General features: G+C 51.6%; 2 protein-coding genes across 8 annotated transcripts in view; both read right to left on the bottom strand.

Moving 5' to 3' along the window:
- Positions 1-5,468, bottom strand: part of CRTC1 (CREB regulated transcription coactivator 1) — a 67,143-nt gene extending 61,675 nt beyond the window's left edge. For all 7 annotated transcript variants that reach the window (XM_014465817.2, XM_014465820.2, XM_014465821.2 and 4 more), the window contains exon 1: positions 5,317-5,468. In XM_014465817.2, coding sequence (XP_014321303.1) covers positions 5,317-5,442 — 126 coding nt within the window. In that variant the 5' untranslated portion in view covers positions 5,443-5,468. The remainder of the gene's footprint in view (positions 1-5,316) is intronic.
- Positions 5,469-15,573: 10,105 nt separating this feature from the next.
- The window catches only part of KLHL26 (kelch like family member 26), a 28,620-nt gene continuing 27,657 nt past the window's right edge, over positions 15,574-16,536 (bottom strand). Inside the window, exon 4 of the transcript XR_001350546.2 lies at positions 15,574-16,343. The gene's annotated coding sequence lies outside the window, so the exon portion shown is untranslated. The remainder of the gene's footprint in view (positions 16,344-16,536) is intronic.

Below are 16,536 nucleotides of genomic sequence, written 5' to 3'. Positions count from 1 at the left end.
AGGACATGGGCATATCTTCTTAGGGTTCAATGTGCGCAGCTCACAACCAAGAGAGCACGGAGGCTGCTGGGGCTTTCTTGAGGCAGGGGATGGCTCCCCATCCTCTCAACAGAGCAGCTCATGGAGTCCTGCATGTGTGCATACGTGGAAGCTACAGATGGTACCAAACACTTGGAACAGCCGGCACAGAGGCAAAGGATGCCAAAGCCAGGACTGGGGCCAGGACTGGGGGCGGTCTTCATGCTCAGCTCACCACTGCGCTTTCCTCCAGCCTATGCAGAGCTACCCCTACCACAGGTTAGAGCCAGAAGAACTCCCCGCTTCCTTCAGTGCAGCCAGAGCCGCAGTTAAGCCAAGCCACGTGGACTGCTTTGCACGCAGGCTTTTTCTGGCCCTGGGGCTGCTCCCTGGGATGCTCAGAGCCTCCTGTGTCCTGAGCCCCTGGCAAGAAAGGGACGCCCCACATGCAATCCACCTGCACATATTTTGCTCTGATGCCAAAAATACCACCAAAATCCACTGATCCTGCTCAAGCTACGCCCCGCCGAAGTCCCTAACCTAGATGCTACAGTGGCCTTTCACACTATCTGCTGCCCTCCCCTCTCATCCCACTGCCAGTTCAGCTCACACCCATCTTTGTAGAACAGATAATGCCCTCAAATAGTTAAATGGAGAGTTACCATATGACCCAGCAACTCCACTCCTTGGTGTACACCCAAGGGAAAGGAAGACCTGCATCTACATGAGCACATGGACATAAATAACCATGGCAGCATTATTCACAATGGCCAAAAGGTGGAAACAACACACATGTCCATTGACTGATAAAAGATAAACAAAATGTGGTCCATCCACACAATGGAATATTATTCAGCCATAAAAAGGACTGAAGTACTGACACACTAGAACATGGATGAACCGCAAAAGTATCATGCAGAGTAAAAGAAACCAGACACAAAAGTCCACATGGTAAATGATTCCATTGATGTGAAATATTCAGAACAGGCAAATCTATAGAGATAGAAAGCAGATTAATGATTGCCAGAGGTTGGGCAATGAGGAATGGCTGCTAATGGGGACATGGTTTCCTTTTGGGGTGACAGAAATATTCTGGAACTAGATAAAAGTAATGGTTACACAACATGGTAAATGTGCTAAAAACCACTGAATGGTGCATTTTAAATGGGTGGGTTGGATGTCTTGGGAATTACATCTCAATACAGCTACTGAAAAAAATAAGCAACAGCCCAGGCTTCTAACCATCAAACACCCCTCCCTCAGGTGGAATCCAGGGTTCCCAAAGCCACTCCAGCCTCACCTCTCTCACTCTCTCCACAAGCCAGCCTCTTTGTCCTTTGACCTGTCCTTAACTTTGCCAAACCCTCCCCACCCAGGGCCTTGCATCTGTCTGTCCTACAGCTGGGGTGCTCTTACCGGCATAGGGGGCTCTGTCTCACTGTCCAGGTGTTAGCCTCCACTCCCCCCCAGTCAGTCCACATCACCCTGCTTCTTCTCTCTGCAAGCCTGTGCTTCGTTCATTTGCAGTGATTCTCTCCTGTCCCCATTAAAACCACACCCACTCCCCAAAAGCACGGCCCTTAATGTTCTATATACTACATTATGCACCCAACCTGATCCCTGGGTCATACTGGACAATCAAAAATGTCATTATGTGGAATGAACACGCTACCCCAACTTTATAGATCAGGATTCAAAAAATCTGCCCTGGCCAGTGTGACTCAGTCCACGCACCGAAGGGTTGTGTTCGATTCCCAGTGAAGAGCACGTACCTGGGTCGCAGGCTCCCTCCCATCCCCCTGGATGGGGCGCATGGGGGAGGCAACCAGTTGATAAACCTCTCTCACATTGATGTTTCTCTCTCTCTCAGTCTTTCTCTCTCTCTCTCTCTCTCCCCCTCCCCCACTTCCTCCCTCTCTTCCACACTCTCTCTCTGAAAAAGCAATGGAAAGAACGTCCTCAGGTAAGGATTAACAAAACAAAAAAAAGTAAAAAAAAAAAAAAAACAAACCTGCTCCAAGTCACACAGCAGAGCACCACAGCCCCTCCCTGCATATCATGCAACCCAAGTCTCAGGGTGGGAGAGGAACATTCATACACCCAACCTTTCTGTGCTGCAATACGAAAGTGGTCTCCCCGACATTACACTCTGTCCCCCCACCCAACCTGGCCCTTGTGTCCCTGCTCCCCAGGAAGGTGGCAGTGTTGATTTGCTTATCACACTGAATGTCTACTGACTGGCCTTTCACATGGGAAGGCACTGCGAGCATTCCATCACCACTGAGGACCGTGTGTGGACACGCAGAAACACAAGTGGCCCTGCTCACTCCAGGAGTGGGCAAGCTGTCCTGCAGAATTCACTTGGAGAGGAACAGCTACCAAAAGGGCGATGCCCTATCTGTTAGCATGTGCAGGGGAAGCCAAGGTGTCTACTGCAGAGGGAGGTAGTGAGGGAAGGCTGCAGCCACAGAGGGCAGGAGGGGAGCCTGCATCAAGTGGGTTCACTCACCTACACCAGGCACTGCAGAAATGCCATTTGCCACAGGCAATGGCCAAAAGACTTGGAAGAAGCTTGTCCATCCTGGTCCCAGGTTCAAGAAAAGCCATCAGCCTGCCCAGGTGACACAGCCATAAAAGTAGGGGCAGAGCTTTGAACTCCATCTGCCCAGGTGCAAAGGCTGTACCCCTGCCCACTCAGTGTTCCCTCCAAGCCAGATCACTCACTCCTGTGGTAGGGCCATCCATGAATTTTGGGGTGGTGAGCAGCACCCCTGTTCTCTACCCACCATATGCCAGTAGCACCCCCTCCCCCCAGTAAAGACAACTAAAAATGTCTCCAGGAATTGCCATATGCCCCTTAGGGGGCAGAAATGCCCCCAGCAGAGAACACTGTTCTGTCTCTAAAATCCAGTGTAAACTCATCTCTGCCCGGAGACCATGCCCATCCCACATCCCCAAATCCTGAAGTAAAGGAAGGCAACAGAGAGAGGGAGGAAAGAGATGGGAAATGGTTACTAGGGCTGAGAGAAATGCTATCTCTGTATCTTAAAAATCTTTTCTAAATCCATCAGTGGATGAATGGACAAACAAAATGTAGTCCATCCAAACAATGGAATATTATTCAGTCATAAAAAGGAATTAAGTTTTCTGATTCATGCTACAACATGCATGCACCTTGAAAACATCTTGCTGAAAGAAGGCAGTCACAAAAGGCCACATAGTGTATGATCCCATTTACATGAAATGTCCAGAATAGGTAAACGCATAGGAAGAGAAAGCAGACTGGTGGTTGCCAGGAGCTGGCGGAGGGAGGAATGGGGACTGACTGCTCATCATACCAGGTTTCTTTTGGGGGAGATGAAAACGTTATTGGAATTGGACAGTGGAGATGATTGCACACTCCATAAATACACTAAAACCCACTAAATTGTATGCTTTAAACAAGTGAATTATATGGTATGTGAACTATATCTCAATAAAGCTGTTAAAGAAACCTTTTCAACAATAATCCATTTTTAACCCCAAGGCAGAAACAGGACCTCCAGTGATAAAGACAGCCATGAATTTCACACAACCCACTTCTTCCTGTCATACTATATACATTTGACACCTACTTGTGCTAGAACACACTACGTGCTGGAGACAACATGATATGGACACTCCTGCCCTCAGAAGCCCTGACTTATGGGGTCAACCCAGTTGCTCACATTCATTCATTCATTCATTCATTCACCAACCATCTCTTCCTCTATGTCCTGAGTGAGAACATGAGCTGCTGGGGTAGGGACAGGAAGCACCTGGCTGACAGTGAGCACCCAACCAATATGTGCCAAATAAATGCATGACAAGGAAGATACATTCTAGTCCATAAGGTCACAATCTCACAGCAAAACAAATGACTAATGAGAAAATAACATGACCTGAAAATTCCATCTGCGGAATCAGATTGAAGCTGAAGTCACAGAGGTAGGTCTGCCTGAAATGGTCAGACCAGTGGCCAAATCCAGAAACCAGCCACATGGGTGTCAAATCCGCCCTGAAGCCCCAGGGTGCAGGGTGGGGATCCCACTGCTCTGAGGAATACAGCAGACATTACCAACACCTGTGAAGAGCATCTTGCCTTCTGACCCTCGAGGCAGGGCTTGCTAGACACACTTCACAAAGAACATAAGGCCCGAGGAGCTTCATACTTTGCTGCGATGGTGCAGCCAGAGAGCTGAGGCCCAGGAGAAAAGCCAGGCCACCAACCTCGGCCCCCATCCAGCCCATGCTCCGGGCCCACAGTGGTTCCCGGGTGAGGTGAGCAGACAGCCAGGCCTGCCTCTACACACTGTGCCCACCCAGCCACCCGAGGAAAGCTGACCCTCCACCCTGTTCCTAAAGGCCGGGGGCATCTGTGTGCAGCTGTCCTTTGTCTCAGTGGGAGGAGCATCGCCTGGTCCCCACCATACAGGCTGCCCAGGGAAGGGGCAGCTGTCTCCACTCCAATCTCTAGAACTGAGCACATCTGCCTTCCTGACCCCCTTCCGAACCCCCACATCTGACCTTGCCCTATGGAGTCCAGAAGGCCTCTTCCACCTCAGGTCTGCAAGCAGGGGCACCTGTCCTTCCACAGGCTCCCAGGAAGTAAGGCAAGGCACCCCTGATGTAGAGACGCCTGTCCCGCCAAGTAGGGACCATGTGGGATCACTTGTCCCCTCAGGTGACAATATGGGAGCACATATCGAACGCCCCCCACGTACCAGTGATGCTTTCAAGCATCGCCGGTTCCTACGCCTCAGTGTCATCCTGTCACCCCTAGGTAGAGTAACATGGGAGCACCTGGCCCCCTCAGACAGCGACCATGTAGAAACACCTGTCCCCATTAGGTGACAATGATGTAGCGGCACCTGTTCCCTCCAGGCGGTAATGATGCAGCGATCCCTGCCCCTCCAGCTAACAATGATGGGAGGGTACCTGTCCCCCTCAGGTGGCAACGATGTTAGACACCGTCCCCATTAGGGAACAACGATGGAGTGGCACCTGTTCCCTCCAGGTGGTCATGACATGGAGACCCCTGCCCTCCAGGGAGCAGTGATGTGGGGTCACCTGTCCCCCAACAGATACCGAGGATGTGGGGCACCAATCCCGCCCACGACGCCCAAGGAGCGAGGACACCTGTCCCCTCGGGCCAGGCCAAGCCCCGCCCCGCCGCGCGCCCCGCCCCCGCCGCGCGCCCCCGCCCTGTGCACGCGCTGGACACGCGCCTTCTCCTCCGCCCTCTCGGCCCTGAGGGGGTCGGCGCGGCAGCCCCCTCACCCGCGCGGCCCGCGTCAGGCTCAGGTCCTTCATGACCTCCTCGAAGGCCGCCGTCTCCTCCGCCTGCTTCTGGTTGTGCAGCGCGATCTTCTCACTGAATTTCCGCGGATTGTTCGAAGTCGCCATCTTCTCGCCGCCACCTCCTCCTCCTCCTCCTCCGCCTCCTCCTCCTCCTCCTCCACCTCCTTACCCCCCCCACTCGCCAGTGCAACCGCGCACGCGCCGGCCAGGCCCGCGGGCGGCGGGCGACACGCAGGCGCGGCGGCGGCCGGGACAGCAACGCAGGCACCTCCCGCGCGGCGGGGGTGATGGCGCATGCGCGCGCCTCGCCTGCGCTGTCGCGACCCGCGGGGGAAGCGAAGGGAAATTTCGGCGCAGGCGCAGTGGGCTTCCTCCTGGCCCGCTGGACAGCGGCCTTGGGTCCTCCAAGAGGGAGACAGTCAGACCCAGACCCTTTCAAGGACGGGGCCAGCACCCTCCACGGACAGGGAGCACCCTGAGGCCGAGTCAGTTCAGCTTCGAGAGCTGTGCAGGACGTTGCTCTTTCCTGCATTCAATCGCTCAACGAGTATTTATTTATTGAGGGCCAGTATGTGCCCGGCGAACGCCCTCATGAGGCGCAAAGTCGGGGAGGGGTCACTGACAAATGACCCAAGAATTTTTTCAAATGGAGACAAATGTGACGGAGAAAATAATTCAGTGATGGGAGGAGGGTTGAGAGGGCTCGGTGAAAAAGGTGAAAGTAATTAAGTACAAACTGCCAGTTATAAAAATAGGAGGATGTAAAGTACAACATAGGGAATGTAGTCAATAATACTGTAATATCTGTATGGTGTCAGATGGGTACTAGATTTATTGGGGTGAACACTTCATAGGATATATAAATGTCTAATCACTATGTTGTACACCTGAAATTAATATAATAGTCTCTGTCATCTGTAATTGAAAAATAAATTATTTACTTTAAAGAAAGTAAATTATTTACTTTAAAAATAAAAACATTTTGCCCGGCTGATGTGGCTCAGTGGTTGAACACTGACCTATGAACCTGGAGGTCACGGTCCCCATTCCTGGTCAGGGCACATGCCCAGGTTGCAGACTCGATCCCCAGTAGGGGCGTGCAGGAGGAAGCCAATCAATATTTCTCTCCCATCATTGATGTTTCTATCTCTCCCTAATCCTTCCTCTTTGAAATCAATAAAAAATATATATATTTTAAAGTATTCAGTGATGGGCCCCAGCCGGCTTGGCTCAGTGGATAAAGCGTTGGCCTGCAGACTGAAGGGTGCCGGGTTCGATTCCCGGTCAAGGGCACATGCCCAGGTGTGGGCTCAATCCCCAGCAGGGGGCGTGCAGGAGGCAGCCAATCCATGATTCTCTCTCATCATGGATGTTTCTCTCTCTCCCTCTCCCTTCCTCTGTCTGAAATGTGTATATATATATATATATATATATATATATATATATATATATATTTAAAAAGAATACTTCTCTTTATAAAAAAAATATTCAGTGACGGGCTGGCAGGGGGTGATGTTAGGGAGGGAGGTTCCTACCACCGCCACCATCAGGGAAGGCTGGGGGAAGGAGGCATTTGAGCTGAGGCCTGACCCTTGTGAGCAGCCCCAGCCCAAAGCCTGGGCATCATCTTTTTTTGGGGGGGGGGGGCACACATCATCTTTAAAACCTTTCTTTCCCTGTTACCTCACATTGTACCAGTTCCTATTCTCGGGAACCTTAATCCCAAAGAACCAGAACTACAGAGCTTCAGCCTCCTCTCTGTGAATTTCTCCAGTCTTGCTCAAGAATGCTGCTTTTGCCATGAGGCACTAAAGGAAAGGTCCAGAAATCCCACTCAGACCAGCAGTGAATGGGATACTGGAGTCTCCCAGACGATAGAGGGATGACCCGGTGAAGCAAAGGGGGTTCTGTTTGACACCCAGCTGTCTCTCCCTAAGCAGAGGGACCCCAACCACCATATCAAAGGTTTATATTCAGGACACCCTAGGGATTCTCAGGCATGGGCAGGGTGAAGCCAGGAGGGGCAGCCAGGGGGATGCGGGCAGTTATAATTGCACAAAAAAATACACTTTTTTACTAGAGCCAGGAATGGCTGAGGGCAAACCCCAGTGGAGATTACAGGGGGGACAATGCCTTTTTCCAAATATGCTTTTAGTTCCACTTTCCAACCGTTTAATTAAACGTCCATATTAAATATATATACACACATAGATTTTAATTTGGAGTGTCCTGGGCACTGACACTGCTCCATTTTATCCTCCTTGTTCATATGGATTTGAGAAACATCATGAACTTTAGCATTTTTGCCTAAACCAGTATCTGCCCCCTTTTGGGCATCAACAGCTAACTGCCCTACAGGGAACACTCATTCTGACTTTCAGTCCATGAGATGTGAATGAAGCTGGTCTCACCAACTCCTCTCCCCACAAACACCTCAAGTTGGAAGCCTTGGACAATCAGTAGAGCCTTCTTTGCTTGGGTGGCTGCTTTGAAGGATAGCACAAGCCCCCAGTGGCAGAGGTCACCACTTGAAGAGAAATGGGCCAAGAGAGTGAACCCACACAGAGCAAAACAGAGACAAAGGAAGAGAGAGAGACTGTCTGAGCTCCTGGATCCAACCAGGCCTTAAGATAGGTCGGTGTGCCCAATGGTTAGAGCATTGGCCCACGCACTGAAGGGTCTAGGACAGGGGTGGGCAAACTTTTTGACTCGAGGGCCACAATGGGTTCTTAAACTGGACCGGAGGGCCGGAACAAAAGCATGGATGGAGTGTTTGTGTGAACTAATATAAATTCAAAGTAAACATCATTACATAAAAGGGTACGGTCTTTTTTTTTTTTTAGTTTTATTCATTTCAAACGGGCCAGATCTGGCCCGCGGGCCGTAGTTTGTCCACGGCTGGTCTAGGATTTGATTCCCAGTCAACAGTACCTGGGTTGCAGGTTCATTCCCCAGCCCAGGCCAGGGCATGTGCAGAAGGTAACCAATTGATGTGTCACTTTCATATCAATGTCTCTCTCTCTCTCTTTCTCACTCTCTCTCCCTCCCTCCCTCCCTCCCTCCCCCCTCATTCCCTCCCTCCCATTCTATCTAAAAGCAAGGGAAAAATATCCTCGGGTGAGGCTTAAAAAAATAGACAGTCCTGCCTTTTCAGTGTGTCAGCTAATTTATTCTCTTTTTTGCTGAAGTTGATTTGAAGTCCATTTTCTGTCCCTGGCACTAACTGAGATTGCAGCTTCTGGGAGTCAAGTGCAGGGCTGGGCATTCTACAAAAGTGCTTCTCAGTCCTGCCACTATGTTGTGAGGTTGGAGAGGAAACAGAGACAGAGCACATTGATGGCAACTGCCCCACAGCAAGTTAAGAGCCAGAGCCAGACCTAGAACTCAGGCCTGACAGCAGAGCTCAGCTTCCTCCTCTGCACTGGGTTTTGTACGGTTTAAATGAGATTAACATGAGTCAAGTGCCTGGCTCATAAGTGCTCAAAAGATGCTGGTTACCCTGATCACTTCCATATGTCTGCACTAAGCTGGTTTCCGGGCACAGAAAGAGAAAAGATTGGGGGGGGGGGGAGGGAGAGGGGAGGGGTTATGAGGTCACAAAACTGGGCAATAGCCCCAGGGCAGAAGTGAGGTACCAGTGCTCACCCTGCTCATCCCCATTCACCCCTCACCCCAGCAGTAACAAAATCCATCTTAAACCCTGGTGATGAGTCAGAGGAAGCCATGAGCCTACTCATTGCACAATGGCCAGAACTTGACCCAAGCCTTCCTCCAGCTCCATTGACCCTTAGTACTGAGGAGGGCGAAGTGGAAGCATCTGGTGACCCAAGGAAGAACCCAGACCTGATGTTTTCACTTTCTCAGTCATCAAAGAAATGCTGCTGCCACCCAGTGAGGCCCGAGGTAGGGCCTTTTCGAAGCACCCTGTTGGTCTTTGTAAACCTGGGGTGGATTCTCATGGTCCCCGTCACACTTGGGAAAATATCCACCCTCCTCCCAGTGACCCACGAAGTTCATGCCCCCCTCCCGGGTCCCTCACTGCAACTACCCTGGCTTCCTTACTTTTCTACCCCCACATCTTTGTACATACTACTGCTTTTTCCCAGACTGCCCCCCCCCCAGATCCTTTCATAGCTGGCACCTTCTCATCTTTCAGGCCTCTCCTCTGAGACACCCTCCCTGAGGGCCCCCCCTGTGTGTTTCCCATGACCAGGAAACATCCCGCTCTCTAAAGGCGGCTGTATCCAGGCTCCTGTCTGCTAGCCTGTAGACGGAGCTGAGATCAAAAGCTGAAAGTATATCCACCCTCCCAAACACCACCGGGCTAGAGTTCCCTGTGTGATGCAGAAGGGACACAGACACACCCAGTTCCCTGCTTTTAAGACTTGTTCTCTGTCCCTCGAAGGCTCTGAGTACTTTAGGTCTCATATTATACGTGTCTGTTCATTCTGTTTTCCTGGGTCCCCAGAGCTAACACAAGACGAGGCACAGTGGGGTAATTAGCAAGTGTTTGTTAAATGAATCCTTTTCTGCTGGGAAACTCCTATTCATCCCTCCTCCAGAAAGACTCTCCTGACCCCTAAAGAGAGCTGTATTCCTCACTCTAGGCTCACCCAGTCCTAGGTCCTTCTCCGGCCAGTTCTGACCGAAGGGGCTGGGAGTGTCCAACTGTTAAATAGTTTCACTTTAGTTACAGAGCACAGCCAAGTGTAAGCTAAAAGCTGGGTCCTCATAAGCCACTTCCTGCTGCTCCCAGGATTTAATTTTCTCTCATCTGCTCCATAGATCTGCCTGGCTCCATTTGTTCCTCGCCAGTTTCCCCAGCATCATCTCCCACCCTCCCCTTTCTAATGTCCTCCACTTTCGCCTTGCTGCATCCTGCCTCAGGGCCTTTGCTCAGACTGTCTTCCTGTCTAGAATGCCCTGTGCCCTGCATCCAGGCCATAATACCCTTCAACATAAAGTCTCTAAATGCAAGCTACATGAAAACCTACGCTGAGCACTTCTGCATGGCCCAGCCCTTGCTGATTCTCCAGCTGTGTAACAACAGGAAAGTGACTTCACATCTCAGTGTCTTGCTGTCCACCCATGTTAAATGTGAACAGTGGCAATCATCCTAGAAGGTTCTTGGGAGATGAAATAGATAATGAAAGCACTTAGCCAGTGGTTCTCAACCTTCCTCATGCCGCGACCCTTTAATACAGTTCCTCATGTTGTGGTGACCCCCAATTTCATTGTTACAAATTGAACATAATTAAAGCATAGTGATTAATCACAAAAACAATATGTAATTATATATGTGTTTTCCGATGTCTTAGGCAACCCCTGTGAAAGAGTCGTTTGACCCCCAAAGGGGTCGAGACCCACAGGTTGAGGACCGCTGGCTTAGTGCCTGCTTCCTCACCAACACGCAATAACTGTTAGGGGAAGCACCCCCTATCTGGAGATGTGAGTTTTCATGCCTTGCTTTTCTGCACTGCCTTATATGGAATCATAGTCAATCTAGGGTACCCACATTGCATGGAGGGGAATTTGGGCCATGGGAGTGGGGAGGCAAAGAGGAAAGCCATCCCAGGGCCTCTCTTTGACTTCCAAACCAGACCTTCGTCAGACAGAGTTTTGAAAGGTAAAGCCAGAGCCAGGTTTAATTATGATGTGAAAGGAAGAACCAGGCAATAGAAGCCATAAATGCCAGACACAGTGCTCACTCCTTACAATTGAAGAGGTTAGATGAGGACGAAGGTCCCTGTCCCCCCTCCCCCGGGGGTGTGGGTGAGACAGGGCAGGATTGCCAAGGAGAGTAGCAAGAGGCTGGAGCTGACGGAGGCAGGAACCTAGGGGGATGGCAGGTGGGGGAGGGCAAGCATTCCAGTTCCTCCCCTGCAACCACCACGCAGAGGGACAGGCAGTGACAACACAAGGCGGATACTTGGCTGAGCTGCAGCTGAACTCCCTCACACAGCACCCCTCCCACTATCCCAAAACCCAGGACACCTATAGTCCCAACCTACGTGACAAAAGATAATTCCTGACCTTCAGGGGGCACTGGCTTTTCTTTTGGTGGCCCAGTGGGTGTTTCTTTCTGGAAGCCCAGCATCTGAATCCCCATCCAAGCCTAGGGAGTCCCCACCATGGGAAGTCAGCCCCCCACTGACGACAGAAGCCCCAGAGTCAACAGTTCGATGGATCAAACTTTGGGCCTCAGTTCCCCATCTGTTCCTGTGTCCCACCCTGTGCCACACCACTGTGCATCCTTCCTTTGTAAGAAGGAGGGTATTTCCCAGTCCTGCTCTGGGGCTTGGCCATGTCATTTACTTTGGCTAAAGACATATGGGCAGAAGCATCAGCGTACAAGTTCCGAATCTGGACCTTAGGAGGCCTCACGTGACTCTGCTTGTCCTCTGGCTCCATTTTGGGAGAACTTTACGTGAGCTGGCTGCTGGTCTGAAGATGAAGACAGGTAGGGCTAAGCACCTCCTCACCCTACCCCACCCTGCTACTCCACAGCCTTGCACCAAGAAGCAGAGCTGCTCAATTGAGGGCAGCATAGAACAGGCATCCCAGTTGAGTCACAGATACACGAAAACCATCCGTTTATTTTTTTCTTTATTTCTTTTGTTAGCCCTCACCCAAAGATATTTTTTCCATTGATTTTTAGAAAGTGGGAGGGAAGGATTGAGGGAAGGAGGGAGGGAGAAGAGGAGGGAAGGGCAGGGGAGGGGAGGGGAGGGGAGAGAGAGGAGAGAAGAGAAACATTGATGTGAGACACATGGATTGGTTGCCTCCTGCACGTGCCCTGACCAGATCTGGGGATCGAACCCGAAACACATGCCCTTGACTGGAAATCGAACCCAGAACTCTTTGGTGCACAGGCCAATGCTCTAACCATTTAACAACATGGCTAAGGCCCAGCCATTTATTTTTGCGTGCCACTGAGACTTGGGTTGTTTGTTACATGTTGTCAGCAGCTGACTAGCACACTCACATACTCACTTTCCTGGGGATCCAGGCAGCTAGGTTGGCACAGGACATGGACTAGGCCGGTGGTCGGCAAACTGCAGCTCGGCAAACTGCGGCTCGCGAGCCACATGCGGCTCTTTGGCCCTTTGAGTGTGGCTCTTCCACAAAATACCACATGCAGGTGCGCACGTACAGTGCGATTGAAACTTCGTGGCCCATGCACAGAAGTCGGTATTTTGTGGAAGAGCCACACTCAAGGGGCCAAAGAGCCACATGCGGCTCGCGAGCCGGCAGTTGGCCGACCTGGGACAAGGCCAATAGGATGTTTCCACTCAGGAAAAAGTGATGCAAAGAAACAGCATCAAGGCAGGAGTATCCAGTTTCCAGGGACAGCTGTGGCCGAGGGCCCAGGGCAGATGGCTGCCAGTTGAGACATCTGGATTCCGTGGTGGTGGCAGAAGCGTCCTCACCAGTCAGTCCCCTGACCTGATTTCAGCTGGTCACCCCAGCTGCCTTGCCACCTTGATTCTTACTGTTTTCTGAGCCTGATTTTCCAGTCTTCCTGCCACTTCTGTGAGTAACCCAATAGCCCTCCAAAGCACATCTTTGCTATTGAAATCGGCCAGTTTCTGTTGTTTGCAAATGAAATCCCTGACTTACATAAGACTGGGAAATCCCAGCATCTCTTACCTTTACATTATAATTGTGTTAAGTGTTTGGGTTGCAAATAACAGAATAGCCGACCACTAGTATCTTACGATACTAAGACTCTTAAGCAGCACAGACATTGTGATTCTCAGAAAAAGGAGTCTGGAGATCAGAGGTTCCAGGGTAGAACTGGTGGCCTCATAATTTCAGGGCTCTGGGAAGCAGCCTCTCTGTGCTTCTCTTAACTTGCTCCTCATGGCCACAAGAGGGCTGCAGAAACTCCTGCATACTGTCCTCATAGGAAGCATGAAGGGATTGAAGGGGGCAATAAGGCCTTTTCCATGACCAGAAACCCCCACCTCAGACCTTCCCTTAAAGCTTGGCCAGAGCTGGGAAATTTGCCCAGGCTGAAAACAACCCCTGCAAAAGGCATTACCAAAAAAAAAAAAAAAAAAAAAAAAAAAGCTGAGCCAAATCCTAAATTAACCCCCACCCAAGGCTGGGCACACTGCTGCTGGCGCCAAATCAAGGCTCTATGGGTGAGGAGGGAGACATGGCTGCGGGGATAGCAACAGTAGGGTCAGCCACAAGAATTAAGCTGGGGTCTTTTCTTAAAAAAAAAAATTATTGATTTTAGAGAAAAACATCAATGTGAGAAACATTAATAAGTTGCCTCCCGCCCGCACTCTGACCGGGGATAGAACCCGCAATCTGGGCATGTGCCCAGAGTTAAGCTGAGGTCTTAGTGTGTGGGGAGCATGGTCTCGTGGACCATCTGCCCTTGGGGTCCACGGACAGCGCCCACAGACACTAGAGTGCATGAGGCTCTGCTCCCACCTCCCCACCCAGAACTTCTCATTTGTGTAACAGACATTCCTGGCTGTGCCTCCTGGGACACACGGCCAGGTGCCCCTAATAAAACCCGTGCGCGGAGACTCCACCATGAGAAGGGAAATCTCTGGGGCCGTGAGAACAGAGGAGCTGCAGCTACATTCCAGGACACAAAGCCAGGGGCAGATTTCCAAACTGGCCAGGTCTGGGGCAGATTCCCACCTCACACGACTCCCCGGAGGCCCCTCTGGCCCTTGCTGGCTGAAAGGCCCCAGAAGTCACACTTGGCCTCCCTCTCACGGGCCTGCATCCCACTGTCCCTGGAGACAGCGTTTTCCCACAACCCCAGCCCAGGTGCAGAGGGAGGCTCCAGGAGCCCGAGGTGGGGAAGCAGGCCATCTGGAAGGAGACGGGCTTCCCCAAGCTCGGTCCTCATGCACAGTGGATGCTGCCCTGGGTGAAAGGTGAAGAGAAGTGATAAGGTGATAGGCTGCGGACTCCTTCAGGGAGCCACACAGAAAGGGCCAGGCTGGCCCGGGGGCATGTGCACAAGCTGTTTGTTCAACTGTGTATGAGCAAGCACATGTGTGCAGGTATGCCTGAGTAAGCGTGTGTGTGTGTGTGTGTGTGTGTGTGTGCAAGCCTCTGTATATGGGTACACATGTTCTGCCTTTCTCCAAAGGACACAAACATTCACAAAGTTTCAAGCCAGTTTCTGCTAAATTAAAAACAGCTTTTTCGTGTTTAAAGTTTACAATACGAAAAATAATTTTCCTTTCTTCCGGGGGGGGGGGGGTGGTGAATGGAGAAGGAGGGGTAGAGGGCCCCCGAGAACATTCCACGAACCAGCCCAGACGGTTACGCACAATCGACTGGTTAGATACGGCAGCACCCCCTCCACCCTGCACCGGCACCCCTGCCAGCTCATTGGGGACAAGATGTTCTGAGGTGTGAGCTGATCTGGGGAACTTGTAGCTGGCAAAGGCTTCTCACTGCCCCCTGAAGGGGCCGTGCCTCTAGCAGAAAAGGGTTCTTTGGGGGGAGCTCAGGTTAGGGAGGTGAGAAGAGGCCAAAATGTTCTGGTAAGTCCCCAAGGACCCTGCTTTCCTTTCAATACCCCTGAAAGCATGGGCTCCTTCCTGGTTCCCAACCAAGTTCCTATTTCAGCACTGCCTCCCGACTCAGCCTCACCCTGGGGCCCCGTGGCTGCTGGACGGGAGCACCAGGCCTGTGGTATGTTTTGAGGGTGACCTGGAAGGCTCCCCTCTCAGAAGGCTGGACGTGAACAAGCAGGCAGTCTCTACCAAAGTACAGCCCCATTCACAGTGAGGCTGCCACAAAACCAAGGACTGGGGCAGCTCGTGGAGCTCTTGGCCCCTATGGGAGCATAATGACTTCATGCTTCCTTTAGGCCTGCCCTTTCTCCTCTGCATTGCAGCCTCTGGGAGAGGGGCTCCACAGCCACCCGATCTTGCACCCCAGAACTGAGCAGATGGAGACAGAACCTGTTAGGGCTGAATGCTGGTTGGTGGCAGGGGGCCAGACCACCAGGCACATAGAACAGCCTGGAGAGTTGCCAGAGGCCACGAAGTTTGCCCTCTGTCTTCCCAGCATCCAGTAGAAGAACCGGCCCCACTTCCTGCTGCCCTCACTCACATCCCTGAGCTAAAGACTGGACCTTTTCCAGCTCTTCTGCAGGGATGGGAAAGGGTGAGGTGGGAGAGGGGGCCCCAAATGCACAGAGGACAGGAGGAATCTGTGACCTATCAGGCTCCACAAACTCGGCACGGGGCCTGCTCCATCTTTTCACCATAACATTTTTATTAAATACAAGGAAAATATTAGGAGACGACGTCTGCTAAGGTATGAGGTTAATTCTTTACACAGCGAGTGGGTCACAGAAACATGACATCAATCGTCTGTTAGCAGCAGAAGAGACACTTTAAGTTGCCCCAAGGGTATAAATCCCATTTATAAGGCAGCGGTGCTGGCCTCTTAAAAAAAAAAAAGCAAAATGGAACAACAATAAAAAGATTTAGAGACCAAAACAAATGTGGCTGGAGATGCCATGAAGCCCTTGAAGAGAGAGGCTCCTGCCTACTGACTCCCCAGCTGGCAGCCTTGGGCCAGGTGGCACTTCACCCTGAGCACAGGACAAAGAGGGAGTGCAGGGCTGGAGAGTAGATGAAATGAAAGTCCCGAACAGACCCGTGGAGTGCAGATGCACTGGGATTCTAAAGCAGCATCCTCCTTCATCCGTGGGACAGGGACATATCAGCCCAGTTCTCCTCAGGGCCCCCCAGGTGGCCCAGTGCCCAGTGGAGGCCCGACATCCATGAGGACCATCTCTGGAAGCGGCTGTGGTCTCTCCTCCTGAAATCGAATGAGCAAACACCCCGAGGTGCTCAGACCAAGGACGGGAATAGGAACAAACGCTCAACCTCCTGTGCGGCTCTCTCCCATTCAGCAGCTTGGGCTTATTGGGGAGACAGAACTGTCCTCTGGTCATCAATCCAAGTTGGGTGCTTCTGAGCCCCTCCAGCTCCAGAGAAGTGGGGTACAGTTATCTATAATAATAAACACGTAATATGCAAATCGACCGAACGACCAACAGCAGAACGATAGTCTGGGCGACCTTCTGGACGACCACGCTATGACATGCACTGGCACCAGGCCAGCCAAGGCGGGTGCAATGCGATTGGTGGGTGGGGGCCCCCCGCCATCACCCCACGATCACCCCGCAGAAGGAGGCCCAGGCCA

This window comes from Myotis lucifugus, unplaced genomic scaffold (genome assembly GCF_000147115.1).
Source record: "Myotis lucifugus unplaced genomic scaffold, Myoluc2.0 scaffold_311, whole genome shotgun sequence".
Lineage (NCBI taxonomy): Eukaryota > Metazoa > Chordata > Mammalia > Chiroptera > Vespertilionidae > Myotis > Myotis lucifugus.
The sequence above is the reverse complement of the archived record's forward strand: the minus strand, read 5'-3'. Positions and strand labels throughout refer to the sequence as shown.